The following is a 22,931-nucleotide window of genomic DNA, read 5'->3' as shown; positions in this document are numbered from 1 at the left end:
TGTGTTACATGTAAAGAAACCATTGCCCTTCCCTGGGGCTTCCAAATAGCCACTATTTTTTTCTCCTTAGAGAAAAGTCATAATATGTGCTTCTAATTTCTTGCAATTTAAATTTCAGTTAAAAAATTCAACCAGTGGGAATATTCTTTTCGTTAGCTTTAACCTGTAGATCATCCCACTAGATAACTGTCTGCCAATTATTTTTGTAATAACTGAAAGTTTCCCTGAAAGTACAAAGGCTTAATTTGCATTTCAAACTAAAGAGGTTAATATGAAAATTATCATCCTGAGCGAATTTACTGTAAAGTTAATAAAGACTAATGCTGTATAGTACATTTTAAAGATAGTCCACTTTGTCTGAAAAAATATTTGCTTATATTTCATATTCTTTAATGATCACCGCATGATTGAAAGACGTGATTTTCCAGACTCTAAATATCACATAGAAGGAGCAAAATTAGTATGATTGTCATTTCTCATTTTTGTTTCCTATTACAACAGTTACATTTGTATCCTGCTTTTTCTGTGAGCTAAATTTTCCAAGAGCTACCCCATGGGATGAGTGACTAGCTGGACCCACTTCACAATATTTTACATTACTCTGTACACGCCGGTAGAAGAGAGCAATGCTAAATGGTCCAATGAAAAGAGGCAGGCATCAAGTCAATAAATGTGTACAAAAGTTTGATTTTCCTTCTTTAAAACACTAATTCCAAATGTTCCTTGATATCTGGTGACAGTAGCTGAAGATCTGAAATATATTGATAATATCCAGTCAGTTTCTCTGCACTACGTAATAATGGTGAGGCTGGATGGGTACTGGAATCATCTTCTTGACTAGGTAATAATGATTTGACTGAGAACTAATAAATGAAAGGAAGATGCTCTTGGACTGGCTCTTGGACTCTAAGTGAGGCTGAAGAATGTAGGTTCACTCTAGACAATGAAAATTGGGGATAGGGGCTCAAACACCAACATGGTTGGAGCAAGGAATAGATGGACAGCCAAATTACAGTGACCTGATGACTGTCTGAGTCAACTTCCTCTGATGCAATGTGTTTGAAGATTGTTTTAAACCTCACTTAATACTGGCTATATCTGATAAAATGATGCCTACTCCTTTGGTTCTATCTAATCTTTTAGTGGCATAGTATCTATGGTATCCTTCTGGAGTGTTTATCAGAATTAGAGGCCAGAGGCCTTGTTTGGCAGAAGATTCCCTACTTCTTTCAGGTTCACTCAGTGGGAGGAGGAGCAGGAGAACAAGTTCTCTTAGACATTCCATAGTGAGGTGCCCTCCCCCATTCTTTTTAAATACCTACAATAAATACACTGCTGGGAGATAATCTATCAGTTTTGAGCAGTGCTTTTTTTGTAAAAGAAAAAGGTGCCGGAACTCACACATGTCATACAACCCGCCTTGCCTACCCTACAAGGTTCCATCCAAAAAAGGTGCCGGAACTCTGTTCTGAGCGTTCTATGAGAAAAAAAGCCCTGGTTTTGAGTATCATTAGCACCAGCATGCTGACGATACCCAGCTCTGTATCTCTACCTCAGGCCAAGCAGGAGATAGGACCTGGTGCCTGAAGGGACTGTGCATGACAAAAGGCCAAATTTTAGCTTGCTCCAGGCTAGTTCTGTCCTTGGCTGTGGCAAGCCTTGCACTCCCACTAAGGAGACTGAGTAGAAACGAGGATTCTCCTGGTGTAAATGGCTGCAATTGGAACAACTGCCAGGGCTGTAGCCAGGATTCAAGCTCAAATTCTATTGCATCTTTCTCTAAAGTGGGAGGCCTCATGTTTGAACTACTATAAGATGCTCTGAGTGGATAAATCCTTAAAGGCCACCAAGAAGCTGTGGCAGAAATGACAAGACACTTCTTGTCACTGGATTAAGATGAACTCCCAACAGGTGAGGTTCAGGAGAAGTTTGTGTTTTTTTCCTTGAGAAATGGATATTCGGTTGTCTTCACACTGAAGGAGCAGATGAGCCCCTTGTCATTGTGGAAATGAAAAACTGCAACTGTCTGCCAACTCTCCAACCTTGTCACATTTCCCTATTCATTTTCCATTTTTCCAGAATTATTGTTTTCAACAAGACTGGAAGTTGCTTTAACTTTCCCATCACTTACAATGCAAAACAGTGTTGTTTTTTGTTAAGCGCAACCACTATTGATCCAAGGATTTTGCCACCGATCAAAAAATGTTGTATTACCATTTAATAGACTACAAAAATCCAGATGGCACAAAATGGCGGCAGACATAACAGAAAGCCTTAAATTTTCATTGCCGTCTAGTGATCTTCTGAATAATACCCTCCAAATGTGGTGGCTCTAGTTATTCCAAAAATGTCTTACTGGTGTGGGGGGAAAAAAGTTGAAAGAAAGAACAAGCGAAAGACAATAGACAATCGCCTTTGCTCACGTCCCCTGATAAATGCCCTGCATCCTGAAAGCCAAGGTCCACCCACTCACAAAAAACGTCTTCGGGAAGCACCTGAGATACCCAGAGGCTTGAGCTGATTTTCTTAGAAGTTTCTCCGGGGCATTGCGAGGATGAAAATCAGTCACCTTGTCTTCTTCCCACTACTTTTTTTTTTTAACTTGTCCGCCCGGCTGACAAGCTTGCATTGATTTGCAGGGGTCCTGAAGACATCGAAGTTGGTTTGGGGGGTGGGGGTGGGGGGACGCCAAGGCACCCTTCTGCAACCGCTCCCTTCCCACGCCGCCAGCCAGCCGCTCGTCGGCCCCTGTAGGTCCGACCGTTCTGACCTCACAGGGAGGGCGGAGCGAGGAACCGGCAAGGCAGTCCGAGAGGTTTTACCCGAGAGAGAGTTAAGGAAAAGAATCCGCAAGCTGGGCGAAAGAGGAGAAATCCGTCCGGAGTTTTGAGAGCGTGGGAGAAACTCGGGCCCTCCACTCTAGAAAAGATCCTTCTATTCCCCCTTAGCGGCAAGAAAAGACGAGAGACCCAGGATGGATAGATATAAAGGTAAGGGGAGAGTGCGCCTCTTTTGCTTTTTCTCCGGAGCGTGGGAAAGAGCTGGAAGGCTTGGCGCTTCCCTGGGAGGCTGCTTGTTTTCCCACCGTGGGTGTTCCGCCTGCCATGAAATGTTTTCTGGGAACCCCACGGAGCGCCGCGTCTGGCCAGGACCCAATCTAGCCCTCCCTGGTTCCGGCTGCTTTGAAGCGTTTTTCGGGGAGCAAGCGAAGGGATCTTGGGAGCTGCGATTGGACAAGAGGCGACGGCGGTGGATTTGTGCGTGGACAGTGGCGAAAGAAATGATCCGAGTGCGGGGTGTCGCGCCGGGCACGGCCGGCTGGCAAGCGAGATTATTCGCGGTCTCTATTCCAGAATTGGTCCGAGGAAGGGAGGAATCTGTATTTAGACGCCAGGAGGGAGGGGGACAATAATGGGACTGATAAAGTGCCGGAAACTATACACCTTGGAAGGCTGCGCGGGTGTTCGCATCTGCTCTTCGCGGTGACTCACCTGGCCCACCAAGAGCACCTGAAAGCTGAACCAGGGCCCGGCAGGAAGCGGGCGAGACTTTCAAACCGTGCGTCGAGAGAGAGAGAGACAGAGAGAGAGAGAGAGAGAGAGAGAGGCAGAGACAGAGAGAGAGAGACAGAGAGACAGAGACAGAGACACAGAGAGACACAGAGAGAGAGACAGACAGAGAGAGAGAGAGACAGACAGACAGACAGAGAGAGAGAGACAGAGAGAGAGAGAGAGAGAGAGAGAGAGAGAGAGAGAGAGAGAGAGACAGAGAGAGAGAGAGAGAGAGAGAGAGAGAGAGAGAGAGACAGAGAGACAGAGAGACAGAGAGACAGAGAGACAGAGAGAGAGATCAAAGACTCCGCTACAGCTACTTAATCGCCTGAGAAAGCAACCGAAAAAGAATTTGGGAACTGCCTTGAGTTTCGCGCGATTGTGCTGGGCAGTTGGGGGTGGAAGGGAGCGATATTTGGAGCTGAGTTTCTAAAAGGAGATCCGCCTGAACTCCTGGTGGTGAGGAAAACACACTCTGAACATTCTCAGGAGTCGATGTTTGCTATCATTACTAATCAAATAGTGATAATAGTGATGCTGTGGACAGGGAAATGCTGTGTTATTTTATGCTAATACAGTATGTTATTTGCAATTTGGGTTGTTTTATTTTGTTTTACTTGTTAGCCACCTGGGTCATGTCTATAAGACGAGTGGCCGTAGACCTTTTTTATATATACAAGTGCTGGCATGTAATAAAGCAAATCCTGGGTATTGGACTCCCCAATTTGTGTGTGTGTCTGTGTCTGTGTCTGGTGTGTGACCATGAATGAAAGCGAATGTGTACCGGTAAACAGGCATCTGAGCTGTCTAGCCCAGTGGGCTATCCTTGCCCCCCTATGGCAGCCACACCCACTATTGGCACACTGCCCCCAGCATTGCCTAAAGTCATTTGGCCTAAGTAGGTTCTCTACCTCTATTTTGCACACTATTTTTTCTGAAATCAAACTTAACAAAATGCAGACTATCTTTGGTATTTTGCAAAAAGACAAAATAAATAAATTAATACTGAGAGATAGGGAGCTGTTCCCAGTGAAACTTTCTTCTCTGGAAAGAAGAACCTTGTAAGATTATTTTGGTATCACTGGTAATATGCTAAAACTACACTTTTTCAGCATTCAGCATTGTGCTTGAACATAGATACACACACACACACACACACACCTGCCCACTTATCTGCCCACTAGTAGGTTGTAGGACCAGTTTTAAGGATGATCTGGCAATGCCAGTACACATCAGGACCTGAAAATCTGGCTCTCTGCATTTATAGCATGAGAAGAAAGTTACTTGAAAACCTTCAGCATTCTAATCTTAGCTTGCTCTCCTGTGTTTCTCCTTCCAAGGCAGATAATCAGCCAGCCCATCCAAGGAGTAATTTAGGTGGAATCTGAACATATAATTCAAGAAAATCTCCCACATTCTGAAACTAGTTCTTGCAGGTACTGTGGGATATATGGTGCAATTCACTTCTCATTTGTCCCTCATTTACCTCATTTACATACTGCGAGTGTGAGCCCCTTTTTTCAGTGTCATTGAAACTTTAGACTGTTGCCAAACAAATGGTTGTAAGTTGAGGACTATCTGTAATCTCCAGGGTTGCAAAACATTACCAGTGGAGCACTAACACGATGGGAAAGATCCACCGTGTTGCAAAAGGAAGCTGCCCTTTTGCAAGCTGTGGGTTAAAAGAAATTGTGGTCCAGCTGTCACTCTCTTATTTATTTATTTATTTATTTATTTATTTATTTATTTATTTATTTATTTATTTATTTATTATTGGGACTTATATGCCGCCCTATCTCCCGAAGGACTCAGGGTGGCTAACAACAATAACATACAATAAGTACAGAAGTTAAAATAAAAATTAAAATTAAAGGCCCCTGTAGAATAAATAAAAATTAAAATTAAAATAAATTAAAAATTAGAGTTCCTGAGTAGATTGTGGTTCCCCAAGTTTAAGGCTGTCTCCCAAAGGACATATTGAGAGTAACTCACTGTAGCCATGTTAGCAATGCATTGCATTGTGCGTCCCTCAGAAGACAGGTTGCCAGCTGTAGATGAGAAGTTGTGTTGGCTTCTTCTGCAAAAGGCATGCCAGAGAAGGAATGCACAGAAAGAGGCAAGCACTGGGTAGGAACTCATAGCAGTGCTTGAGAGAGAGGCAGATCTCAAATGCCAAAGTGGGGTGCGTGTGAAAATCCTTTTGCCTCGAAGTTATGAGACTTGTGCAGCAGGACGGGCACTGACATTCTGCTTTGAAAGCTTTGCACCTTTGCTTTCGCAGCACCTGACAAAATAGAAAGCACTTTTTTCTTCTCATTTGTATAAATTCTGCAGGAACAGAACTTCTTTCTCCTCTGATATGTGATCACTTCCTGGCTAGTTTATGGATTTCCTGGGAAGTGTACTGCTGACTGTGCCAGCACAAAATAGTGTGTTTTATTTATTAATTTAATAATCCACTACTCGGGCTTTCTTTTCTTCCTAGCATCTTTTAGCATCCTTTTAAAAGCTGGAATTTGGTTCTTAGCCTTTTTTCTATTTAATAAGTTGCTTATTATTTTAATGTTTTACGAAAGAGAACTTATGAGATGCTGCAGCCTTTTTAAAATTCTATTTTCTGGCATTGTTCAAAATATTCATATTCTTTTGCTGAGAAATCTTACCAGTTTCTGACACTTTTTGTCCATTGATTGATTGATTCATTCATTCATTCATAAATATGCAAACTCTATTGTGTGAGTACATAAGATTGCGATATTAATTTCTGATCTCCCATATTTGCCTTAATAAATATTTATGAATTAATTTTTTAAAATATAATTAATACAAATTTGCCTGATAATTTTCAACACTGTCGCAAACAAACCTTTTTGGACTTGTTTGCAGATAGGTAATCTTGTGGGGATGGCTGGACATTTTAGCTACTATTTTGGTGTGTAGCTATTTTAATTAGATTGTGATGAATTTTTAAAAATGTTTGTGTTTTAATGTATTATTATGCAGCCTTGCCCCCATCAAGATGGGGCATGCTGTGAACTCAAATTAGGACATAATATCAAGCTGTTTGGAGGCTGATGTAATTCTCTGGCTGCACTGAGTGGCCTTAGAATTATTCCCATGGATGCATCAGAATTCTTCCTGCAATTTTCTCAGAATAACCTGTACTTTGAGGCTGAATTCTCACATGTGTCTGGTTGGTCCATTTCAGTACACATCTACCATTATCATTTTAAAAATGTGCTGCTTTTCATAATATTCCTGGGGCAATCTGAGAGGTGCCCTGAGTTTATTCAGTAGCTGAAAATAGGAATACCTGCTGAGTGATACTTGAAGATTGCTGGATAAGCTATCTGCTTCCTTGGTGTGTAATGAGATATTGTCACTGATGTGCCATTGACAAGTCTCACATTTGAATGTTCAAATGTTTCTTGTTCTTAACACTGTTAATGTGCAACCCCAATATTTTAAGTAATGAAACATAGGGCCATTTTAGTATGCCACCTGAATTTGGAGATCATAATTATTTTGTCAGTTAAAAATGTATTTTTCAGAAAGAACGACAAGCAGGAAAAAAGGAGAAATTATTGCAACTTTATATTGATTCTACCATCATTCAAAACAACTGTTCAATATTTGGCTAAACATATGAAAATAGGAAAAGTATTGACTTGATTTGATAGGTCCCAGTCCTTTTGTAAAGAAATGGGCTGAACATAAGATGCTGCATGCCAGGATTTGCATGTAGAAACTTGTATCCTAAATATGTAATTAGAACAATTAAAATTAATGGCACTCATTACCTTTTTCCAGGGCAAAGGATAGAATTGACTGGCTAAACTGCAGATGGTTATTATCAAAACTGACAGTGCTATCTATTAAGAGATACATCTGCCAAACAGAAACCAACCCAGTTGCTGTATGCAGCTGCAAGTGCTAAATACAAAATTATTAACTGCAGACAACACCTTTTCTATATGGAGAAGTATTGCAGGTTTTACTTGCTTGATAGAAATGTTCAGATTGAAATGAATGAACAATTAATCACAGCATATAGATGCTTTGTGAACATTTGTCCAGGAAAATTACTGCTTGCTATACAGTGTTGAATTCTGTGTATATAATAAATAAATGAAGTAGCTTGTAGCCAATTTTGTGATACAGACAAAAGGATTATTATTGACTAGGCTAGGCAAACCATAGGTGGGATGTTGCTGGATCACACTTTCCAATTGCCTTAGCCAGCATGAGAGAGATAATGAAACCTGTAATTCAAGCAGTCGGAAGGCCACAGATTCCCCATTCATGTTTTAAAGTATTATCTGTTCAGGATATCAAGACTAGAAAATCTAAGAACTTGAGCATCAGTTCTAGTGTCCAAGAACATTAAAACAATTTGCTTCTAAATCAGCCATTGTGGATACAATTCTGTTCCTAGAAACTGGATGTTGTTGCATCTTATTTAAATCTGCATATTGTTTTACATTTTATATTGCCTACATATCCTTATTATTAGAATCCCCCGATTTCACGGAAGAATATTGCTTGATATATATATTGCTTATATATCAATATAATGCTATGAGTGAATTGCATGACTTCAAAATTTTAGATGCGTAGAGATTTTTGTGTCCTTGATTATTTTGTTGGTTGAAAATAAGTACATGTGAGTTAAGGGGAAAGGGGAAGAAGGAAAGTAGAGAGAGTTCAACCAAGTCTCCCTGGACCACTGTCAACCTGTTGCTGGAAAAGAGCAATATTTTCACTGGAATAAGCACTTTTGGGGATATGTAAATTCTAGCCATGCAAGTAAGTACAGTATGTTGAAAAAACTGAAACATGCTTTGGTGGAGAAAGGGAGACAGTAGGAATGCATGGAATCTCGGAAAGCATGTGGGACAAGAAAGGAAGAAACAGTTTGCTCTTACTTGAGGAGGAAACCAGATGATTAATTTCAGAATAAGTTATGCAAACTGACCTTTTATGCACTTCATTTGGAATGATTGTAACCCACAGAAAAACTGTAGGACTAATGAACTGAATTGAACTGTAAATATACTAAATTTGCATCTGTACATAATTGTCCTTCATCATTCTAGTCAAAATAAAGTTCAGTAATAAGTAGAAACATGGCAACATAAATGGCATTGTTATCTTCCATTGTGGGCCACAGAAATGGTGGTATCTATTTCAAGGCAAGATTACGCTGTTCTCATCTGTTTCTCCTTTTTTTCCTCCAGTTTTTCTAGCAAAACCTGGTTCAAAGACAACCAGGCATCTCACGTTCTGCTTTGATATTATCTTTAAGCAACATAAACCATGCAATAGTGTTTTCCAACCTTGGCAGTTTTAAGGTGTGTGGGCATCAACACCCAGAATTCCCCAAGCAACATGCTTAAAGTTGTTGAAATTGAGAAACGTTGCCATATAATAAAGCCACATAATATTTTGTGTGGAGGGCATGCTTCTCTCCTGTTCTTCGAGTCCTATTCTAGATGTCCAATCAATTTCCTTTTATTTGTCTTACTTGTTCGTGCTTCGTTTTTTCTTTGCATGTTTCAGTGTACATGGGAATTCCTTCTCATTTTATCATTACCCCTGCCCCATGAAATAGTTTGGACTGAAAGAAAATGACTCATCCAAAATCACCAAGGAAGCTCCACAGACCGTGGAAGAGCCCTGTTCAATACGGAGGGAACTTCAGGCTCAAACCCTGGTATCTCCAGGGTGGAGCCAGAAAAGTCTTATTTTACACTCAGAAGAGCTGCTACCACTTTGTATATTGTAGATTAGAAAGCACCAAGTTAAAGGCATCAATTGTCGGACTCTCTCTTAATGGTTTCTAATGACTGAGCATGTTTATAAAATTACAGTGTATTTTTTCCTCTGTGTGAACTGTTATTGATTGTAAGCGCCTTTGAGGATATTGCAAGGAGAGAACTTTAAATGTGCATACCTAACACAAGGAGAATTAAGACACCAGTTATAATCATATTGTTAAAACTAGGTTTCCCAGCACTTGAATGGAAAATTAGGCTCTGATCTAAACTACTTTAAGAGTGCAGATTTATATCTGTTCATAGGAGCATAAACCAGGACTTACCACATGTTTTCTCAGGAAATGTAGGGTATAAGTACACATACTTAGGTCAGTCTGGTTGCATGCAAGAAAAAATTACTATATTTGACTCTAGATTATTGGATATGATGGGATAGGGACATTTAGATTATTAAGAGTGGAAGATAACAACTGATTCAAATGACTTTCTAATATAGCTGAATGTACAATTTCTAATAAGATGGATACTTTTGCCAGGGATTTTGATTTTCTATTTCTACAAAATATCACTTATAAATACATAACGCCTTAGTAATCCTGGCTTCAAGAGGCTAAACCTACTTTTAAAACAGTTTCAAAGTTTGATCTAACAGTTAAAGAAATCTAATTTGCATCCTTTCTGTTTTTCCATGAAAGTAGTAAGTACAGTTTCTCAATTGTCAGATGTGGTAGCCTTTTGATAGGCTACAAAATCTAGGCTGGAAAGAACTGAAGAATCCTTTAATGACTGCCAATTGTTATAATAAACTTTAATTCCTTGTTACCGCCTAATTGTGTTCTATAATTTGTATAGTCTACATCACGCAGTCCTCTTTCAGAACAGCTGTTGCTTTAAAAACACAGAGAGTGTTATGGGAAGGCATTTCATTGTAAGAGAAGTAGGAGACTGTTGCAAACATTTCTAACTGAAGGTAGATTGAAATCTACATCTCCTGGAAAACTGTGAATGTTTGATGTAATGTTCCCTTTCCAAAAGGTTTATTTCTATTAAACAAGTGTACTTTTGCTCTTTTGGTGAGCAAAAAGCACATAAGTAGCAGCATTAAGTCATTAAATAGATTTTTGAAGTGTGTGTGTGGGGGGATATAGAGCTCAAATAGCACCTGTTTTTATTGTTTTGAAATAATTGCAAAAATGAGAACTTGCTGGTTTACTATTGCCTGTGAAGTTGATGTGTTTATTTCCTGTGTTAATCTTACAACAAGAATGGAATGGAATGGAATGGAATGGAATGGAATGGAATAGAATAGAATAGAATAGAATAGAATAGAATAGAATAGAATAGAATAGAATAGAATAGAATAGAATAGAATAGAATAGAATGGAATGGAATGGAATGGAATGGAATGGAATGGAATAGAATTCTTTATTGGCCAAGGAATTTTACTCCAGTGAATAAGCTCTCAGTGTGCATGCAAGCAACAAGTCATAAACCATGATCATAATGATAAAATACAATCATCATAAATCATAAGATACAACACTCAGTAATAGCCATTGGATACTAAATGAAAGCAATCAACATAAGTCATAATAGGATATTAAATAAAAGCAATCAATATAACTATAAGATACAAATAACAAAGTTATAGTCATAGGATGCTAAAGGAATAGGTAATACGAAAGATGTGAATAATAATAATAATAATAATAATAATAATAATAATAATAATAATAATAATAATTAATAATAATAATAATATAGCCGTACTATGTGATTTGACATCCTAGGGCAGGGGTAGGCAACCTCGGCTCTTTTATGACTCATGGACTTCAACTCCCAGAATTCCTGAGTCAGCTGGCTCAGGAATTCTGGAAGTTGAAGTCCATGAGTCATAAAAGAGCCGAGGTTGCCTACCCCTGTCCTAGGGCATAGGCCACAGGTCTGCAACCCGCGGCTCCGGAGCCGCATGCGGCTCTTTCAGCCATTTCCTGCGGCTCCCAGTCCTCTGCCATGTGCAATCCAAAAAAAAAAGGTGGAACTAAAAAAGTTCAACCAATCAATTCAAACATGCAGGGTAGGTGCATATCTCACCTTGGCTCCACTCTTCAGTCAAACCCTGTTCTGCACATGCGTGCATGTATGCGAATGTGCACACATTTTTTGCGGCTCCCAGTTTTTCCTTTTGTGAGGGAACCGGTTCCGAGTGGCTCTTTCACTGTTTCAGGTTGCTGACCCCTGGCATAGGCAGTGTTGTGGGAATTAGTTATTTAGCAGATTGATGGCATGGGGAAAAATTGTCTGTGGGTCTGGCTTATTCTGTCTTCCCCTACGCTATCAGATGATGGCCAGTCCACCCAAATGGAAATGAAGAACTGATATAAGCCAAAAGACTATTAGACTCATTTTCTGTTGCCATAAAATGGATACACTTTTTCTTTAGCAGCCTGATGAGTAAAAAGAAAAAGGAAGGAAGAAACCCCCTAAATGGGATAAAGATGTATTATCCAAACCAGGATAATTTACTCAAAATTTGGTAAAAGTATTTTTTCTTTGGGTAATGACTCTCAAATCCATTACTCAATCACAACAGGAACATTTAAGTGGACTTAAAGCATTTTACCTCAGTTGGATAAAATGACTTTCTGATAAGTCTGCTCTGTTCTGTTTTCTATTGTGTTGGTTCAGTCTGATATTGATATTATATAGGTGTACGTATGTGCATTGTATAGGTATGTGAGCCATGAATGTCAGGATATCTTACTATCTGCAGCTGGTAAATAAAAGTTTGTTAAGCAGACATTTTTATACGATAGTCCAAAATGCGATCACAAGTGAAATCAGTTCAACTATGTATTGTGTACAGCCCACTTTCATAATTTCCTCCCTGACTGGATTACAAAACAGTGCATTCAGGAAGTCATTTTGTAATGAAATGTTTCCACACAGTTGGTATTTTTCTGATATGCCATTTTTTTCTACTCAGTTTTAAGGGCTATATTTTTAAAAATCTTAGTTTCCCTTTCCAGTTATAAAATAGGATTTTGCAGTGTTTGAAAAGTCCTAGAAGTTTGAGGATATTGTTAGCATTATCCCCCAAAAATGTCCTTCTTTTTAAAATAAGGATTTCTCCAATAATCTTATTTTCTTAGACTGAAAGAAGAATTGGGAAGCAGCCCTCCATGCCAAGGATAGGAGACTTTATGGTTTATATGAGCTAAAATATAATGCAGTAGCACCAGAAAGAAGTAAATCATATTCATTCTCTATAGTGGTATCTTAAGATAAAGAGATTTGGTGCAATAGAAAATATCCCCATCAATCCATACATTTTCTGGTTTAAATTTTATTGTCAGAGCCATTGGCATACAAAAGCTAATGTCAGGTGCAAAAGATCAGGACCATCTGTTGAACTGCAGCCAGGGCTTTTTTTCTCATAGAATGCTCAGAACGGAGTTCCGGCACCTTTTTTGGATGGAACCTTGTAGGGTAGGCAAGGCGGGCTGTATGACATGCATGAGTTCCGGCACCTTTTTCTTTTACAAAAAAAGCACTGACTGCAGCATAAAAGATTTATTCAACCCTATGCATAAGAATCTAGTCAGATTAGAGTCATCAGCCTGATCTTACAATATTTTGATCTGCATGCTCTTCCTGAGGACTGCAGGTAGTTTAGGACACCTGGTAACAGGCTGTGAAGTACAGGTATTTCAGTCAGCCAAGAACTAGCTGTGTCTTCCTTCCCTATAGCATTTGCTGTCTTACATTGCCTTTGGATGACTCCATAAATCCTTGCAGTTTTTAGACAATAATGTGTAGACAATTTACCATAGCTTTTTTCTAGGATATTTCTGGTTATTCTTATATTTTACAGATGATTATTAACTTGCAGACATTTTTAATATGCAGAAGGTGAGCTTCAAAGGTTGGATTTCCACTAAAATTAATTTCCTGCTATTAAATTAATTTGAAAATTAAAATTTCCATTTTAGTTATGCATAACCTAGACAATGAGCTTTTGCTATATTGATACGAAGTGTACTTCTCTCCACCATATTTGTTGGTAAATTTAGTAATAGCACTTAGGCTAATATATTGCTCTATAATGCTTCACATCACTCTCTGAGCAGTTTATAGTATCATTTTGCCCCCAACACTCTGGATCCTCATTTTACCAACCTCAGAAGAATGGAAGGATGAGTCAACCTTGAGCTACTCAAGATCGAACTCCTGGCTGTGGGCAGAGTTAGACCACAATACTGCATTCTAACCACTGTGCCACCAGGGCTCTATGTAACCATAGTAATGTATATCCTGTACTAAAATATATAACCACGGTAATATATCTCCTGTGCCAGAACACTGTACATTTATTCTCCAAAACATGCCTATATACGTATGTGAGGGTAAAGGTCACCATGGGATCCCAAAAGTTGATGGAAGAGCCACATTTTAAAGCCTTTCTGGAAGACCTGCAAGAATGGGCATAACCTTACCTCAGGGAACTGATGTTCCAGAGAGTTGGAACTACAGTAAAAAATGCATTGGTCCTGCAAGATGGAGCTTCTAAGAAGCCCGGACCCAAAGCATATACTTCCTCCTAGGTGTGATCAAGAAGAGGTGATCTCTTAGGTAAGCTGGTCTCTTGCCATGTAAGGCTTTGAAGTTGCCGGCATCAACTTCCCTCCACCCTGTGCGTTCCCACAGAGAGGGCCTCCTCAGGGTGCCACCGGTCAGAGAATGTCGTCTGGTGGACCCCAGGGGGAGGTCCTTCTCTGTGGGCGCCCTGGATTTATGGAATCGTTTGCCGGTTGAGCTCCAGATGGCGCCCGACCTTCGCTCCTTCCGACGCGATCTGAAGACTTATTTGTTCGAACAAGCCGGCCTGGCCTGATGGGGGATGGGTTTGGATTTTATTGTTGTTTTAAATGTATTTTAATCTATTGTTGTAACTTGGACATCTCGTTTAATTCTTTTTTAATTTTTGTATTTTTGTACTTTTATATGTTTGCCCTGTTCACCGCCCTGAGTCCTTCGGGAGAAGGGCGGTATACAAATAAAATTATTATTATTATTATTAAAATACAGCTAATGGAACAGAGATGTAACGTGTGCCATTCTGGGGGCACGGATCCCTGTCCATGCTGTGCTTCCAGAGGCTCTTCAAGGCAGCACTATGTAGAGTTTATTTTGTTTTGTCTAGTTTTTCTTTTTCTTTAATGAGCACAAGTAATAATAAATAACAACAGTGGAGGAGTGGCAAAACCTGGAGGTGGAGTTAAAAGACGGATCAACATGTAGCCACAAGCAAACTAAGTCCAAGTCCCCTTGAATTCCTTTGACCCTTATTTAAATCCTGGCAGGTACTGCTATTTGAGAATATTCCTTTGCACAGGCACTAGTAGCAATAAATCAGTTTAATTTATTGTGTGGACCTGATCCTTTGCACTTGACATGAGACCTTATTAATAAATATTCAGCTTAAGTCAACAAACATTTATTGTACAACAAATATTTTAATGTAATTTTCAGTTGTTTATTAGAGCTATATTTAGCGATGATTGTAAAATTTAAGTAACTTTACACCTATTCACCTCACCGTATCACATCGCTTAACACCAATATCAACCACTTCTTTTTCTCTATCTTTAAAAATTCAGGTTAGAGTGTTGATACTATGAATAATTACTGTAAAAACAGCATTGTATTGAAATGTATTACATGTATTACAATAATATAATAAAATATTTTTCAAAAAAGAATTCTCAACCTGGAGTGTATTTAAGTATAGGCAGTCCTTACCCCCACAATTGGGATTTCCATTGCTAAGCAAGGTGGTTGTTAAATGAGGTATGCCTGACTGATGTAGTCATTAAGCGAATCTATCTTGCCCCATTGACTTTGCTTAATGGAAGCCAGCTGGGAAGGTCACGAATGGCAATCTCATGACCCTGCAATCATCATAAATTTATGCCAGTTTCCAAACATAAAAATGTTGATCATGTGACTATGGGGAGGCTGTGACAGTTTTAAGTCATTTTTTTTTTCAGTGCTGCTGTAACTTTGAATACTTACTAAATGAATGGTTGTAAGTCAAGGCCTATCTGTAATTCTGATATAAAAGAATGGTATAAATAAGACAACAGGTGATTGAAAGAACCAGAAAACAAACAAGAACTGTTCCAATAGATGTCTTTGGGGAATCTTTCTTTAATCCCGTCTCATTTCTGGACCTCTTCCAGAATAGATCAAGATGTAACTCAGCTGCAGCTTTGAAAGTGAGTGATCTCATATATTGAGAGAGCTATGGCTGTAGTGTTAGGATCTGCTGTAGAGACAGTAAAGTAGGATCAGTGAAGGAAGGAGGACGTGTGCATCAGGGAAAGAGAGAGGGAGGGAGGACATATATTTATACAGGGATTGGAATGAGAATATTGGGGATGATGTAGTCCAGAAAGGGGATAAATACTTCATAGGAATGAGGTTTTGTTCTTTATCTCTGCCTTATCTTTCAGCACTGGGATTCTTTCAGGAGGAAAAAAGTAATCTAAGCTAGTTTGTTTTTCTTTGTAACAGCTCCTTTGTTAGCAGCCACAAGATTACTTTATGATACACTTATCTCAACATTGCAAATATGCCTACCAGATAACTGCAGTATCAATCAATCAATTTGTATGCTGTCGATATCTCTACCACGAGAATCAGGTACACTATGTTAGCCCAAACACACTTCCACAAGTATAAATTCCAATAAGTTCTAGGAAATGTTTTAATAGAGAATGAATTCAGTATCCGAACACTTTAAAGTAAAATAAATCCTTCACAATCAGGCCAAAGTTCCATCAAATTTAAACAACTGCAATATTTTCAAAGTAAACATTATTAATAAATATAATATGAAGGTTCAATTACATATTTGCAGTAATGTCTAAATTTTGATTATACTGCATATCTTTTATGCTATTCTAGTTGAAAGAACGGGCACTGTTAAATAAGAGGTTTGTGTACGCTTAAAAAAGTGTAAATGTAAATGGGCTTCTGGTTTGCATTGCGGTGGAACAGGACACAGGAAGGCAGGGCTCTGACTTCTGCACCCGATTTTACCCTGCTGTGGGCCCTAAAAAGGTCTTAAAATCACCCTGTATAGGTGATGAAGAGGAGGGGTGCTTTGTCGATCACAGAAAGATGGTGGCCTTTCTGTTCAATCCAAAGAAACCCCTCCAAAGCAGCAGGGGAAAGACTAGCTGCATTCCTGTGGCCGGCCGTTAGCTGTTCACAACCAAAGAGGAAAAAAGCACTACTTAATACATCATAAACAGTAACTGGGTGGAACTGGGTGAGAATATTGATCCTTTTTTTTTTACTATTTTACAACTGAATTTCATGGGAAAGGCTCCTAAGAAATGAAAAAACCTCCAAATGTAAATGGAAGTGGAAGTAACATAAAGCTACAGTTTTGATAAATTTGAGAACTGAGATAACTGTTAAAATTTTCTCTTTGAAAAAAAGAAAAAAACATTGAGGCGAAATATAAGAAATCAATCCTTTGCTTTAAGAGTAGAAAATGGACTTTGAATGACATTTAGTGGTGGATATGTGTATTCCACTATAATTTGCTTTGCTTGGTGATTCCTACCCTGGAGAAAAGCTGGCAATAAAGAAAAATATTTTGGCATACTTATCATCCTGACCTTCTTGGATTATAAATACCTACTGAGCTTTGACTTTTAACTTCAAGAGCTAGTGGGAGAGAAATAAAAATTTGACCACACCTCACTTGGAGAGACCTTTGAGCTGACAGTTGCAGTTAGTTTGCTAAAATAGATCAAACTTGCCCAGAAAAAAGCCATTGCTATGTAATTCACAGACACATAATAAAATTATTAACGCACAGGGCTTTTTAAACAAAATGTCATTTACAATAAACCTGTATTAAGGCTCATGGAGTTCTAATGTGAATGCTCATTATAAAGGAGCATAGGATAGCAATTTCAATTTCTGTATTTTTACACCAATACATTTTTTTATTTTCCTTCTTTGATGTAGTGTTAAGTTACACTGTTGTTCCAGATGTTCTTTTCCTTCCAGTGTTCTCTTTTACCTTTTATGGCTGACATGCTCTGTTGATTGTATAAATCAAAGAACAAATAATATGCTTTTTTCTGACCTGTAGCTGAAATCACTATGAGGTGGGTAATGAGAAATGATTAATAATTTGCTTTAGGATATTTTCTCCTTTCATTACCTAATTATATTATTCATGTTAATGAAACAAAATATGCAAAATTTGAAAGGCTGCTTAACAAAAATATTATCTTTGATCCAACATCCAATTAATTGTCCATTTCATACAAGTTCTTTAATGCAATATATATAAAGCAAACTAATTTCCTTAGGCTTATGAACTCTTTTTTTTTTGTTTTTGCAAATCACTGGTCCTTTGTTTAAAAATTCATCATGGCAAATACACTTTTAAGAGCTAAGGGAGACTTCCATGCAGATCTTTGGCCAAATGCATGGATTTTGCCATTAAATTATATTCCCATGCTTGCCTGAGTTTTTGTTGGCCTCTCACTCTTTGACACATATGTTTTTGTTTCCCTCAAAAAATGTAACTAATTTATTGGCCAGAATCTAAGATAGATTCCCCCAGTCCAGTACCCTCCAGCTCTTTTGGAATAGCTCTTTGTAGAATTTCTAGCTGGTAGGTCTTTGACTTTTCTAGCTGGGAATTCTGAGGGTTATGAGGTCCAACAGATCTGAAAATAACAGAATGGGAAAAGATGATCTAGAATGAATGCCAGCAAAGTCCTTATAGCTCTTTAGAAAGAAACAGCAGCACAATTTCAAGACTGCTATCATCCAGAAGCTTTATCGTTAACTATGAGCAGTCAACATTATTTTCTGGAACATTAAGGAGCTCCTTTCTGAAACATTTTCCATGCCATTCCCCTCTTCTGCAGGCTGAGAAATCTTTGGCATGCTGGTTTCCCATCTGTTGCTCTTCCTTCTCTCATTCCCACATATCATTACAGTTCAATGAGTAAGAAAAGTGGGGTAAATATATGTCAGACATGTCAAACTCACGACGTCATGTGATGTCGCACAACGTATCAGGACGGTTTTGCCATTGCCGGCAATGGGGTGGACGCGGCATCTGCGTGACGCATCCGGCTCGCAGGCCAGCAGTTTGACACCCCTGACGTAAGTAGTGTATTTATGCATATCAGGTGTGGTTATTCATAGAACTCAAGGCACAATACATTGAGTTTCTAGATCAGGGGTGTCAAACTCAATTTCATTGAGGGCCGCATCAGCATTGCGGTTGCCCTCAGGGGGCCGGGTGGGTATGGCCTGGGTGGGCATGGCCCACTGGGTGGGCGTGGCTAGAGTGTGTATGGCCTACTAGGTGGGCGTGGCCAGCTCTACATCGTTCGCATCAAGGGTGCCTTTAGGGGCCTGGGCAGGAGTGGGACAGATCTGAGGGTCTCTGGCAGAAGGGGGGTCTCTGGGCCAGGACCAAGGCAGTGGGGGCCGTTCCCTCACTGTTTCCAGGATGGCTTCACGGGCCACATGAAACCACTTCGCGGGACGGATCTGGCCCCCGGGCCTTGTGTTTGACATGTCTGTTCTAGATCATCTTCCTAGCAAGAAGAACCTGAATTATTTATTTAATTATTTAATTATTTATTTATTAGTACAGATATTAATTTTATTTTTTTAAAATTTTAATCCCATTTATATCCCGCCCTTCTCCGAAGACTCAGGGCGGCTTACAATCTAAGCACAAATTAATGTGCTTAGCAATAGCACACATTTCAAAGTAACTATGCTTTCAAAACAGCTTTTAAGCATAATAGTAACAGTAATAGACAAAAGTTACTGGAGAGTGGACGTTGTAGTACTTGGAAATGGCAAAATAGAAGAGAAAGAACTATAGAAAATCAGAAAAAGACCTACAAATAAAAACAGCTTCACAGGTAGTCCTTGACTTACCACAGTTCATTTAGTGACCGTTCGAAGTTACAGTGGCACTGAGGAAAGTGAGTTATGACCATTTTTCACACTTATGACCATTGCAGCATCCCTATGGTCACATGATTTACATTCGCATGCTTGACATCTGACTCACATTTACAGTGTGATGGTTGCAGAGTCCCGGAATCATGTGATTCCCTTTTGTAACCTTCTGACAAGCAAAGTCAATGGGGAAACCAGATTCACTTAACAACCATGTTATTAATTTGAGAACTGCAGCAATTCACTTAACAAGCATGGCAAAAAAAAGTCCTAAAATCGGGCAAAACTCACTTAACAAATTGCTCACTTAGCAACATAAATTTTGGACTCAATTGTGGTCATAAGTTGAAGACTCTCTTTACCTGGAATAGCTTACATCCTGCAACAATACCTTTAGTATTATTAAACAGCCTCTGCCTATCCTGGGTCCTTGTGAAGGATAGATGGATAGAAATTCAATTTAAACTTCTGCAACAAATTAGAAATTAACAATCAATAAATATCTAAGATCCTCCCAACAGGGAGAAAAGAATCTGGCTGAGCTGGCCTTTAAGACAAATGAGGCCTTCCTGCAACTTTTTTGCTTCAGAGAGATTTCACACATGGCAATTGGCAATAATGGCCTTGGGAGGGAGGACTCCAGTTATAGCAGCTACGGTATCTGTGATTTATTCCTCCCTGCAGAATAAAACAAAAATGCAGACATAGTTAATATAGCAGCTAGTTGAATATTAAAACATAATTCTCTCAGAATTGGAATTAGAACTGATTAAATCTGAAATCTTTTATTTATTTTTATTTATTTATTTTAATTCCATTTATATCCCGCCCTTCTCCGAAGACTCAGGGCGGCTTACAAACTTAGCAGTAGCCTTCATTCTATGTATATGCCTGCTTATTAGGGCTTTTTCACACACACCCAAGCAGCATTATTACAAAGTCAGCTTAATTGCCCCCAACAATCTGGGTCCTTATTTTACCTACCTCGGAAGGATGGAAGGCTGAGTCAACCTTGAGCCTGGTGGGATGCGAACCTGCACTGATTGCAGGCAGCTGGTGTTACTTAAGGAGGCATTAGCCCACTGCTCCACCATTATCTATTTAGAAGATTACATTGTATGAAGTTATGATTTTATTGTCTCTTGAACGAACCATACTGAACAGATTCCTCACACATAATGCCAAAGTACAAACCATACTTTTTTTTAAAAAAAAATATGGATTAGTATGATGTATGAAACATGAAGATTTCTAAACCACTCTTTGTAGCCTTTAAAGGTTGCTCAGAACCTCTATAGATGCTGTACGCTAAATAAATAAATAAATAAATAAATAAAGATTGCTTAATAGACCATGTCTTATATATAAACTAAATCAATGTTTATTGAGTCAAATGCGGTTTCTGTTCTAAACATTTTTTTATTCTAGAACCACTTGTTTTTGTTGTATTGCCCAATATACCATGGAAATGTGATGTGCAGTCCTCAGTTCAAATATATACATGTCTTAACCTTTTTTTAAAAAAATAATAATCATGAAATAAAAATAAAATAGGAAAAGAAATTTGTGCCCACCATTGGCCCAGTAACCATGTAATAGGCACATTTAATGATAGATTAAGGCAGCTATTTATTGTACAACAAAAATATTTAAGACATGTTTCTCACAGCTTGCCCAGGTTAGAAAAAGAATAAAGCTTTTCTTCCTCACTTTCTCTAAGACCACAGGGACAAATTCGATTAAGCAGGATTCAGGGACTAAGCAAAGAGGGTTTTTTTAATTAGGCAAGTTGGCTCAGTAGGTTAGGATGCTGAGCTTGTCGATCAGAAGGTCGTCAGTTTGGCGGGTCAAATCCCGAGTGCCGCATAACAGAGTGAGTGCCTGTTACTTGTCCCAGCTTCTGCCAACCTAGCAGTTCGAAAGCACGTAAAAATGCAAGTAGAAAAATAGGGACCACTACGGTGGGAAGGTAACAGCATTCTGTACGCCTTTGGCGTCTAGTCATGCCGGCCACATGACCACGGAGATGTCCTCGGACAAGCGCTGGCTCTTCGGCTTTAAAACGGAGATGAGCACCGGCCCCTAGAGTTGGAAACGACTAGCACACATGTGCGGGGGAACCTTTACCTTTAAAATGCAAATATCTTGTAAATAGTTCAGCTTTTTTTCATTTACACAGTTTTAAGATAAGAATATTTCAGGCCCTTCAATGGCTGACATTCCTGGGAGATTCTAAACTTAAATCAAAGCCAGTTAGTCTACTATCTGCATGAGCCATGCATACTGCACCTGCATAAGAGACAATATTTCAATTAAAACCATACTTCTCATACATCCATTCATCCATACCCATCATGTTCATTTTTAGAGTGAGCAATACTATAGAAACAGAAAGCTAAAAAAAAGTTAAGTGTGTGAGATCAAAAGAAGAAAAAGGGATATAGTAGAATCTAGCTTTTACCAACGCCAACAAGTATATCTCTCTATACAGTACTTTTGTAATATTGCAACCATCCCTGTTTCCACCATTTCCATTTGCTTCAAAATCCATTGTCCTTTATTCTTTACACTTCTCACTGTTCTATTTTTTTATTTATCAATTCCATTCAACTACAATGTTCTTGGTCTCCTTTATTTATTTGAATTATATAGTCACCCTATACAGTGTGTGACTCAGGGCAGTTTACATAATCAGTACCAGTAATAAAACAATAGAAACCACAGAACAAATACAGAAAACAAGAGCATCACAAACCCACAGGTATTGGGAAAAAGACCCTCATTCAATGAGTCACACCATTCCCAGACCCAATGTCTAAGGAAAAATAAAAGCAGGTCTTTAATTTCATCTCAAAGGCAGGTGGCACTGGAGCTAACTGAATCTCAGGGCAGATGCTATTCCATAGGACAGGAGCAGGATCAGAGAAGGCATGTTTCCTGAGTCCCAACTGATTTAAATTTAATTGGAGATAGATGTTCCTGCAAGTAACCTTATGCCAGGGGTGTCAAACTGCCAGTCTCCAGGCTGGTTGCATCATATGGACGCCGCGCCCACCCCAGCTCTGGCAATGCAAAAAAAGTTGCAATACGTTGTGACACGTCACATGACGTGGTGAGTTTGACACCTGAAGAGCTTTGTAGTCAAGACCTAACACTTTGAATTACACCTGGAAATGCACTGGTAATCAGTGCTCACACTATAGATGTGTTACATAGGCTAAAAGAAGTACGTCCATAACCATCTTCACTGATCCATTCTGTAACAGCTAAAACTTCTGAATGGTCACCAAGGGCAGCTCTGTGTAGAGTACTTTGTACTGGTCCAAACAAGAGGTGACTAAAATATGAAAACGCTCTCCAATCCATTAGTGGGAATAAAATGACACACAAGATGAAGCTCTACAAAGAATTGTCATGGTTGCCACTGCTCTTTGAGCAGGAGCCACAAGTCTAGCAGGACCCATGAAAATGAACAGTAGATCTATTTGGAGCATTACAGTACCATCTAGTGCAAAGTCCTTGTCCCACAATCAACAGATACTTGGTACTACGATTGCTGAATCTGAGATTTTTCTCCATCAGC

General features: G+C 39.0%; 1 protein-coding gene across 1 annotated transcript in view; it reads left to right on the top strand.

The window, feature by feature from the left end:
- Window positions 1-2,825: 2,825 nt before the first annotated feature.
- The window catches only part of AFAP1L2 (actin filament associated protein 1 like 2), a 94,291-nt gene continuing 74,185 nt past the window's right edge, over window positions 2,826-22,931 (top strand). Inside the window, exon 1 of the mRNA XM_081329377.1 lies at window positions 2,826-2,990. Within this exon, the coding sequence (XP_081185503.1) occupies window positions 2,975-2,990 (16 nt within the window). The 5' untranslated portion in view covers window positions 2,826-2,974. The remainder of the gene's footprint in view (window positions 2,991-22,931) is intronic.

This window comes from Vipera berus (genome assembly GCF_964194415.1).
Source record: "Vipera berus genome assembly, chromosome: 5".
Classification (NCBI taxonomy): Eukaryota; Metazoa; Chordata; class Lepidosauria; order Squamata; family Viperidae; genus Vipera; species Vipera berus.
Note: the sequence above shows the minus strand (reverse complement) of the source record. Positions and strands in the feature narration are given on the sequence as shown.